The sequence below is a fragment of the Bubalus bubalis genome, chromosome 6 (genome assembly GCF_019923935.1).
Source record: "Bubalus bubalis isolate 160015118507 breed Murrah chromosome 6, NDDB_SH_1, whole genome shotgun sequence".
NCBI lineage: Eukaryota > Metazoa > Chordata > Mammalia > Artiodactyla > Bovidae > Bubalus > Bubalus bubalis.
The window spans coordinates 16960227-16970643 of record NC_059162.1 but is presented as its reverse complement, the minus strand read 5'-3'; the positions used below and the strand labels follow the sequence as shown (position 1 = coordinate 16970643).

The 10417-nt window shown below is 46.3% G+C and overlaps 1 protein-coding gene across 1 annotated transcript; it reads right to left on the bottom strand.

Annotated features, from left to right (window-relative positions):
• Nucleotides 1–6056: 6056 nt before the first annotated feature.
• Nucleotides 6057–10029, bottom strand: LOC102411863 (protein S100-A7). Its single transcript, XM_025287355.3, has 3 exons — nucleotides 9881–10029; nucleotides 8291–8447; nucleotides 6057–6277 (listed from the first exon to the last, which is right to left on the bottom strand). The coding sequence occupies exons 2-3, from the start codon at nucleotides 8429–8431 to the stop codon at nucleotides 6113–6115; spliced, it is 306 nt and encodes a 101-aa protein (XP_025143140.2). The 5' UTR covers nucleotides 8432–8447; nucleotides 9881–10029; the 3' UTR covers nucleotides 6057–6112.
• Between the last annotated feature and the right edge of the window lie 388 nt (nucleotides 10030–10417).

The window sequence follows — 10417 nt, the reverse complement described above, 5'->3', positions numbered from 1 at the left end:
CATGTTACTTTACTGACTAAGGTCTGTCTAGTCAAAGCTATGCTTTTTCCAGTAGTCATGTATGGATGTGAGGGTTGGACCATAAAGGAAGCTGAGCGCTGAAGAATTGATGGTTTTGAACTGCAGTGCTGAAGAAGACTCTTGAGAATCCCTTAGACAGCAAGATCAAACCAATCATCATCTTTCAGGATTTGAAATAGCTCAACTGGAATTCCATCACCACTAGTTTTGTTCATAGTGATGCTTCCTAAGGCCCACTTTACTTCACACTCCAGGATATCTGGCTCAAGGTGAGTGATCACACCATCGTGGTTACCTGCGTCATGAAGATCTTTTTTGTATAGCTCTTCTGTGTATCGTTGCTACCTCTTAATATTTTCTGCCTCTGTTAGGTCCATACCATTTCTGTCCTTTATTGTGCCCATCTTTGCATGAAATGTTCCCTTGATATCTCTAATTTTCTTGAAGAGACCTCTAGTCTTTCCCATTCTATTGTTTTCCCCTATTTCTTTGCACTGATCAAGTACATTCCGCCTTGCTTTGCATTGCAAAAGTATATAATGCCTTGCTTTGCATTGAAAACGTATGCAACACCTTGCTAAAAACTAGCAAGCAGGCATTCTTTCTACCCCATTCTATTGTTTTCTGATTCTATTGTTTTCCTCTATTTCTTTGCATTGATCGCTGAGGAAGGCTTGCTTAACTCTCCTTGCTATTCTTTGGAACTCTGCATTTTGATGAGTATATTTTTCTTTTTCTCTTTTGCCTTTCACGTCTCTTCCTTTCTCAGCTATTTGTAAGGCCTCTTCAGACAACCATTTTGCCTTTTTGCTTTTCTTTTCCTTGGGATGGTTTTGATCACTGCCTCCTGTACAATGTTACAAATCTCTATCCATAGTTCCTCAGGCACACCGTCTATCAGATGAAGTCCTTTTAATCTATTTGTCACTTTTGCTGTATAATTGTAAGGTATTTTATCATATTTTGTCATACCTGAATGGTCTAGTGGTTTTCCATACTTTCTTCAATTTAAGTCTGAATTTGGCAATAAGGAGTTCATGATCTGAGCCACAGTCAGCTCCTGGTTTTGTTTTTGCTGACAGTATAGAGCTCCTTCATCTTTGGCTGCAAAGAATGTAATCAGATTTCAAAACTGATTATCTGGTGGTGCCCACATGTAGAGTTGTCTCTTGTGTTGTTGGAAGACGGTGTTTGCTATGACCAGTGCCTTCTCTTGGCAAAACTCTGTTAACCTTTGCCCTGCTTCATTTTGTATTCCAAGGCCCAATTTGCCTGTTACTCCAGTTGTTTCTTGACTTCCTACTTTTGCATTCCAATCCCCTATGATGAAAAGGACAACTTTTTTGAGTATTAGTTCTAAATAGTCTTGTAGGTCTTCATAGACACATTCAACTTCAGCTTCTTTGGCATTAGTAGTTGGGGCATAGACTGGGATTACTGTGATAGTGAATGGTTTGCCTTGGAAACAAACAGAGATCATTCTGTCATTTTTGAGATTGCACCTAAGTACTGCATTTCAGACTCTTCTGTTGACTATGAGGACTACTCCATTTCTTCTAACAGATTCTTGCCCACAGTAGTAGACATAATGATCATCTGAGTTAAATTCGCCCATTCCAGTCCATTTTAGTTCACTGATTTCTAAAATGTTGACGTTCACTCTTGCCATCTCCTGTTTACCTTGACTACTTCCAATTTACCTTGACCACTCCAGTACTCTTGCCTGGAAAATCCCATGGACGGAGGAGCCTGGAGGGCTGCAGTCCATGGGGTCGCTGAGGGTCGGACACGACTGAGCGACTTCACTTTCACTTTTCACTTTCATGCATTGGAGAAGGAAATGGCAACCCACTCCAGCTTTCTTGCCTGGAGAATCCCAGAGACAGGGAAGTCTGGTGGGCTGCTGTCTATGGGGTCGTACAGAGTTGGACACGACTGAAGCGACTTAGTAGTAGTAGCAGTGGACCTAACATTCCAGGTTCCTACATGATATCATTCTTTACAGCATCACATTTTACTTCCATCACCAGTCAAATCCACAACTGGGCATTGTTTTCACTTTGGCTCATCCTCTTCATTCTTTCTGGAGCAATTTCTCTGCTCTTCTGCAGTAGTATATTGGACACCTACTGAGCTGCTGCTACTGCTGCTGCTAAGTCACTTCAGTCGTGTCCGACTCTGTGTGACCCCATAGACAGAAGCCCACCAGGCTCCCCTGTCCCTGGGATTCTCCAGGCAAGAACACTGGAGTGGGTTGCCATTTCCTTCTCCAATGCATGAAAGTGAAAAGTGAAAAGTGAAAGGGAAGTCATTCAGTTGTGTCCGACTCCTAGCGACCCCATGGATTGCAGCCTACCAGGCTCCTCCGTCCATGGGACTTTCCAGGCAAGAGTACTGGAGTGGGGTGCCATTGCCTTCTCCAACTGAGCTGGGGAGTTCATCTTTCAGTGTCATATCTTTTTGCCTTTTCATACTGTTCATGGGGTTCTCAAGGCAAGAATACTGAACTGGTTTGCCATTCCCATCTCCTGTGGACCATGTGATGTTTCAGAATACTCTTGAGAATCCCTTGGACAGCAAGATCAAACCAGTCAAATCTAAAGGAAATCAGTCCTGAATATTCATTTGAAGGACTGACACTGAAGCTGGAAACTCCAATACTTTGGCCACCTGATGTGAAGAACTGACTCTTTGGGAAAGACCCTGATGCTGGAAAAGATTGAAGGCAGGAGGAGAAGGGAAAGACAGAGGTTAAGGTGGTTGGATGGCATCACTGACTTGATGAACATGAGTTTGAGTAAGCTCTGGGAATTGGTGATGGACAGGGATGCCTGGCATGCTGCAGTCCATGGGATCACAAAGAGTCAGACGTGACTGAGCAACTGAACTGATTGAGCAAGGTGTGTTGTTTTATCATGAAATCTTTAGCTCTGGGCTTAAAAAAAAAAAAAAGTTTTATGTGACTAAACAAAGGAATGTAGGGAAAAAGTTTGTCCTTTTCTCCTTCTCGAGGGACCCAGACCCCTTTCTCCTCCTTGAGAGCTCCAGACCCCTTCCTCCTTTTCTGGGGCCCTGGACTCCTTATCAACCTACCCAAGACTTAATTCTCTCATTCCCCACTTTTCTTTCAGGAGAATATGGCTGCTGATGGAAAAGGGGTACTTCTCTCATTCTGGAGCTACTTGGATGATTAAATGTATGACTTCTGTGAGTGTGGACAGCCACTAACTCAGTGGACATGCACACATTATTTGGAAAATGACTGGGAAAAAATAAAACTTGATTGATAATAGCTATTTGGAAAGGTAGGATTGAATACAGTCCTCTAAAAGAGTTTGCTTTTAATCAAAAATAAAGTCTCATAGACTACTTAGTAGGCACAATAACTGCAGCTGTGGATCCTGGGGAGGCAGCGATCTGGGAAGAAATCCAGAAAACACGGGTGATTTAGCAGAAGCTCAAAACAGGCAGGAGGGTCAAGGGTCCCTGTCATGGAAAGCCAGCATGCATTTTCAGTTCAGTTCAGTTCAGTTCAGTCAGTCAGTCGTGTCCAACTCTTTGCGACCCCATGAATCACAGCATGCCAGGCCTCCCTGTCCATCACCAACTCCCAGAGTTTACTCAGACTCATATCCAGCGAGTCAGTGATGCCATCCAGCCATCTCATCCTCTGTCGCCCCCTTCTCCTCCTGCCCCCAATCCCTCCCAGCATCAGAGTCTTTTCCAATGAGTCAACTCTTCGCATGAGGTGGCCAAAGTACTGAAGTTTCAGCTTTAGCATCATTCCTTTCAAAGAAATCCCAGGGCTGATCTCCTTCAGAATGGACTGGTTGGATCTCCTTGCAGTCCAAGGGACTCTCAAGAGTCTTCTCCAACACCACAGTTCAAAAGCATCAATTCTTCAGCAGTCAGCTTTCTTCACAGTCCAACTCTCACATCTATACATGACCACAGGAAAAACCATAGCCTTGACTAGACGGACCTTTGTTGGCAAAGTAATGTCTCTGCTTTTGAATATGCTATCTAGGTTGGACATAACTTTCCTTCCAAGGAGTAAGTGTCTTTTAATTTCATGGCTGCAGTCACCATCTGCAGTGATTTTGGAGCCCAGAAAAATAAAGTCTGACACTGTTTCCACTGTTTCCCCATCTATTTCCCATGAAGTGATGGGACCGGATGCCATGATCTTAGTTTTCTGAATGTTGAGTTTTAAGCCAACTTTTTCACTCTCCACTTTCACTTTCATCAAGAGGCTTTTGAGTTCTTCTTCACTTTCTGCCATAAGGGTGGTGTCATCTGCATATCTGAGGTTATTGATATTTCTCCCAGCAATCTTGATTCCAGCTTGTGTTTCTTCCAGTCCAGCGTTTCTCATAATGTACTCTGCATAGAAGTTAAATAAGCAGGGTGACAATATACAGACTTGTCGTACTCCTTTTCCTATTTGGAACCAGTCTGTTGTTCCATGTCCAGTTCTAACTGTTGCTTCCTGACCTGCATACAGATTTCTCAAGAGGCAGGTCAAGTGATCTGGTATTCCCATCTCTTTCAGAATTTTCCACAGTTTATTGAGATCCACACAGTCAAAGGCTTTGGCATAGTCAATAAAGAAGAAATAGATGTTTTTCTTGAACTCCTTTGCTTTTTCCATGACCCAGCGGATGTTGGCAATTTGATCTCTGGTTCCTCTGCCTTTTCTAAAACCAGCTTGAACATCAGGAAGTTCACGGTTCACATAATGTTTGTTTTTTCCCCATTGGTTAGCTTCTCATTAGTTAAAATGCAGAAGCTCCGTTTCATATCTTTCCTGTTCCTCTCCTTTGCTCTCCTTCATCCAGCAAAGAGGATGAGTCAACGGCAGCTCAGTCCATAGTTACTAACCTCCCTTAAGCATACACTCCATCCCATGTTCCCATCAGGAAAAAAAAAAAAAAAACGCTGAGGGATTCCTGCGCAGCCTCAGCAGTGTCTTGACCCTTTGCCCCTCCAGCTCCCATGGAGACCTGGTGGAGGAGCTGCCACATGCCTTGGCTGTGGAACAGGCTCTGGGGAGCCTAAAGGTGAGCGCACCTGTCTTTATCTGGGATAAGAGTGTTCCTTCACTTCTTTATTTTTAATTCAGTTGAACACAGTTATAGAAATCTGACAACGTACATTATCACTTATGTATACAATGCCTTGGCGGGGGATATATTGAGGATAAAACTATTATTAACACAGACCTGATTCAAAAGGACATTTAAAAAGGCGGCATCGGTTACTACATATAACAGTAGGTATTTTCCTCAGCAGAAATGTTTCCCCTTTGAATAAGAATTTTGTAACTGTTGGTCAAGTTGAAACTCAGAGATCCTACATGAAATAGTCCAGCCCTTCTAACAGGGGTACACTCTGTTTTCTTCTGGGACCATTGGCTTAAAGAGTTTTCATTTTCTGAGGACAAAAATGGCATGCCAGAAGACTTAGCGCACAAAACACAGGATGGTAACAGCCTCACACTTTTCTTCTCTCTAATCACAGGTGCATGGAACAGCCGATATAAACTGTCAATATCCAAGGATAATTCCTCTGCTGAGGAACAACCTAATTGATGAAGATGGGGAATCTCTTGCCCGCTCTGGCCAGAGAGACACCCTGACCCTGGGTCCCTACAGGCGGTGAGGGCTGGGGGTACAGAGCAAGAGACTGATCTCCCAGGGAAACGCGCTGCCCACATTCCAGTGTCTTCAGAAGCAGCTGCATCATTTAGATGGTTGGCATTGTGTGAATGAGGGTGTTTGGAGGTGGGCATGTGTTGAAACCACACAGAGTGATTGTGAACCTGGCTGTCTGTGTATTTCCTCAGGAGATGTTTCCTCTTAGACCATAAACGTGTCAATTTTCTTTGCAAAAAGTCTCATCACCGCTGTACACTGGAAAGGAGATTTGCTGGGAAGAATTTGCTCATATACTGGGGAATCTTCAAAGCAGGTAACTGACCATTGTGTATTCTCTCTGAGCTACATGCAGCAACAAAAAGGAGGACGTAACACAAGTTTCTGGTGAGAAAAGACACTTTATTGTTTCTTAGGCTGTCTGGAGGCCTCTGGACTCACTTATTTCCCCCAGAACAGAGCTTGTCTCCGTGGCTGTGGTTGTGATAGTCTGTGGCTATGTCCGCCAGCAAGGACAGGAACTCAGAAAAGTCAATCTTCCGGTCCTTATTCTTGTCTTGTTTCTCAAAGATATTGGACAAGTAATCTCTGCCCCTTTTCTCCTGTGGGAAAAAAACACAAAACAAGGCAAATTCATCCCCACAGGAGTGATGAGCTGGGAGAAGAGGAAGAGGCAGAGACAGGAAAATGAGGACCCAGCACAGCCCAAAGGTATCTGGTGTGGCATTGAGGAGGAGAGGTGTGGGATGAGGTAGGGATATTGACATTGCCCTGCAGTTCAACAGAGAGTCCTTCCCCAAATGTGAACTTGGATGAGAGATTCACATGGTGAGCAGACTCTGCCCTGAGTTGCCCTGATCAGTGTGCTGGTGGGTAGTCTCCAGCCCCAGACCACCCCCTCAACCCCCTACAAGGCTGAACCTACCTAAGTTCTGCTCTGGGACTCAAATAAACGCTGTGCTGTGCTCAGTCTGTCTGACTGTTTATGACTCCATGAACTGTAGCCCACCAGGCTCATCTGTCCATGGAGATTCTCCCGGCAAGAATACTGGAGTAGGTAATCTAGCCCTTCTCCAGAGGAACTTCCTGACCCAGGAATCAAACCAGGCTCTCCTGTATTACAGGTGGGTTCTTTACCAGTTGAGCTACCAGGGAAGCCCCAAATAAGCCCTCCTGCTGCTGCTGCTGCTGCTGCTGCTAAGTCGCTTCAGTCGTGTCCGACTCTGTGCGACCCCATAGACAGCAGCCCATCAGGCTCCCCCGTCCCTGGGATTCTCCAGGCAAGAACACTGGAGTGGGTTGCCATTTCCTTCTCCAATACAGGAAAGTGAAAAGTGAAAGGGAAGTCACTCAGTCGTGTCCGACCCTTAGCAACCCCGTGGACTGCAGCCTACCAGGCTCCTCCATTCATGGGATTTTCCAGGCAAGAGTACTAGTCATATGTAAATATAACCGAATCGCTGTGTTGCATACCTGAAACTAACACAATATTATAACTATATCATAACTATATATTATAACTTTATTATTGACTATACTTCAATTAAATCAATAAATAATAAATAAACTCCATCCTTGTCATCTTCAACCTAACCCTCCTCTCCTATTTTCTCTTTTTGGCCTCCAGGATCCTACATGCTCTGAGTTTCCTTTTCTTACTTACCTAACCTCTTTGTTACCTAGCAACCTCTTTTTTTTGGAGAAGGAAATGGCAACCCACTTCAGTGTTCTTGCCTGGAGAATCCCAGGGATGGGGGAGCCTGGTGGGCTGCCGTCTATGGGATCCCACAGAGTCAGACATGACTGAAGTGACTTAGCAGCAGCAGCAGCAACCTCTTTTTTTTTGTAATTCATTCAGAATATTCTAATTGTCGGGTTAAAGCAGGTCAGCAAATGAGTCATGCGTTGTAAAAGGAGGGGTTAAATTCTGTCAGGAGTGCATTTATACAGAAAGCAACCTAGTTATTCCAGAGGTGAGAGGGATAGGTGGAGGGACAAGATAGGGGAAGGGGATTAACAAGTACAAACTACTAGGTATAAAAAAAGAGAGAGAGATAAAAAGATGCAAAGTACAGCATAGAAAATACTACCAATGTGTTACAACAACTTTGATGGAGTATAATCTATAAAAATATCAAATCACTATGTTGTACGATTGAACTAACACAATATTGTAAACCGAATATATTTCTAGATAAATAAATAAAATTTTGTTCCTATTAAAAAAATTCTGCCAATGATGGAATTTCTGTCACCTTCCCTCTGATCTCAAGAACCCTGAGGGGTGCTGCTAGAGCCTCTCAAGATCTGAGCAGAAGAGTTTGAATCTCATACAGAAGCTGGGACAGGCGAGAGGGGACCCGTCCACTGCCCTCCAGTTGTAGCGCTTCTTGATAACTTATCATCAACTACTTATATGCACACATTTTCCTACTTTGCCACATACCTCATCTCTTTACACCCCAATATAGGTCAGGATAGGCAGTTCTATGATGCCCTTTTGCAGATGAGAAAGTGAGGATCAGAGAACAGAGGGACTTGTCCAAAGTCACCCAGGAAAGGGTCGTCAGTCATGCCAGGACCCAGTCACCATGGGGGACCAGAACCCCACTCACACAGGCACCGAGGAAGTTGGGGAAGTTCTCCTTCATCAGCCGCAGCAGGTCCTCCTTCTCGATGGTGTCATCGTGTCCCGAGTATTTGTGAAACAGATTGATCAAGTCTGTAATGGCCTGCTCAAGCTGAGAGACGCTCATCTTGGCTTCAAAAGAGCTGCCAGAGAGGAGTCAGTGACATTTGTGTCCTTCCCCCAGCAGAGGTTCCCCAAGTTAGGACACCTGGATGGGGACTGAGCAGCCAGCAAAAGCGTGGCTCATTTGGAGCACGAGAAACTGCTTCTCTGTGTGGTGGAAGGAGTAGCTGAGCAGCAGGAGGGCGCAACCAAGCATGGGGCTGGGCCCCCACAGCTCAGGGTGTGAGTAGGTGAAGGAGATTGGCAGACTGCACTGTGGGGAGGACCACAGTATGTGGAAGCAGAGATGGGGGGTCAGCCCCAGTAAGAAGACTGAGACTGAGGTGGGACCCAGCAACCAGAGCTTTTGAATGACCCCACACTCCAAACAGCAGCAAATCCATCCCCTCCAGGTTCAGCATCAGGGTCAGAGTCACGGGGGGAGCACAGTGTCACCTCTGATCTGGTCTGAGCCTCCTGGGCTGCTTCAGGAAGACCCCCTAGAAACCCATCTGGACCATGAAGCAAGCTCTACAATAAGCGGACAGAAATGCAGTCCTGTCCTGAGCCCTGGTGGGGGTCTTCCTGGACCAGCCCTGAGACAGAAAGAGAGACTGGGGATCAGAATCAGCCTGGGGTTTGGAGGGAACAGAAATAGCTGCCCCAGTTCCAGGCTGTTGGGTGGAATGTGGGAGATGGGGGTCCTTTACGATTTTCTGTTACTGGGCACTATCTGCATCTCCAAGGCTGGACCTCATTAAAATAAAGAGAACGTCTGACTTCCCTAAGCAGGTTCTTCCCCCAGCACTCAGAGGTCTGGGCTGCCCTGGACCCCAGCCAGAGAAACTGGACAGAAAAGCCCTCCCATGCCAGACTTTCCTAAGCAGCCAGGACATGACCCTGCATCACGCATGTCAGCGTCTAAGACAAACCCCACTGCTCTGATGTAGGAGAAAGAGCCCACTGTTCTGTCAATAAGAGGACCCACCCAAGGCTTCTGTCAACGTGGCCAAGACCAGAGCCGAGCCCTGCGTGCAGATGGTCCCTGAGTATTTTCCTGTTGGGAGGAGGTGGGGAGCTCTGGTTGATCAGTCTCTTACCCAGGTCAGGGCAGGACATCTCACCAGAGTAATGGTGCGTGGGGGTCCCAGGCCTGGGGTTAAGGCTTTGGCTGGGGCTCCCACTCTCCTCAAGGGTGGGGTCAGTGGGTTTTTTGACCTGATAAGCAGGTGAGTCCAGAGAAAGAAGAAAGCAAGAAGAGGGGGAGGGTCCTCAGCTCCCACTGGGTACGTGTCCACAAGAGCATCACCGAGGAGCCAGTGGAGGACCAGGGAGTATTGGTCATCTTGCCACACAGATGGGACCTCAGCATGTTGGCAGCAGAGTCAGGACTGGACCACAGACTCCTGCATCCCCTCCCAGAGCTGCTTCCCGGCTCCTCCTACAAAAGGTAGATAGGCCGGAGCAGACTTACCTGATCAGAGGAGATGTCACCAAGGAGAAGGATGAGTGAGATGCTCACTGGACAGAGACTGGTCCCTTTATAAGGCTTAGCCGGGTGCTTCCCGTGGCCTGTGGCTCTGTTCGCTCTCTGCTTCTTGGAGCATTGCCCCACTCAGGTGGGTGGGCCACACCCAGGAGGGTGTGCTCAGCCTTTCCCAGCGGAACCCCAGGACACACTGCACCTCCCAGGATCTTTCCCTAGAGGCTTCTCTGTCCCCTGCTTGATCTGGGGCCAGTGGAGTGTGTGGCAACACGACAGGGATTAGAGTAGAGAAAACTGGATTTCTGGACCTAAGAAAGGTGGAATTTTGGACTCTGAAGGCAGCAAGGTCTCCATTTTCATTCACTCAGTCCTTCTACAAACTTGTTCTGAGTGTAATAACCACCACTTACTAAGAGCGAAGACTGTGCCAGGCATCAAGATACTGCTGCCATTGCTGCCTGCTTCGTCCTCACCAGCTATGACCTAGATCTGTTGTCTCCAGGTCCGAGTGGAAAATCAGGTTTA

Coding starts and splice junctions, on each gene's coding strand:
- LOC102411863 (XM_025287355.3), bottom strand. CDS start 8,431: ATGAGCGTCTCTCAGCTTGAGCAGGCCATTACAGACTTGATCAATCTG. Junction 6,278..8,290: donor CCAACTTCCTCGGTGCCTGT/GTGAGTGGGGTT, acceptor TTTTTCCCACAG/GAGAAAAGGGGCAGAGATTA.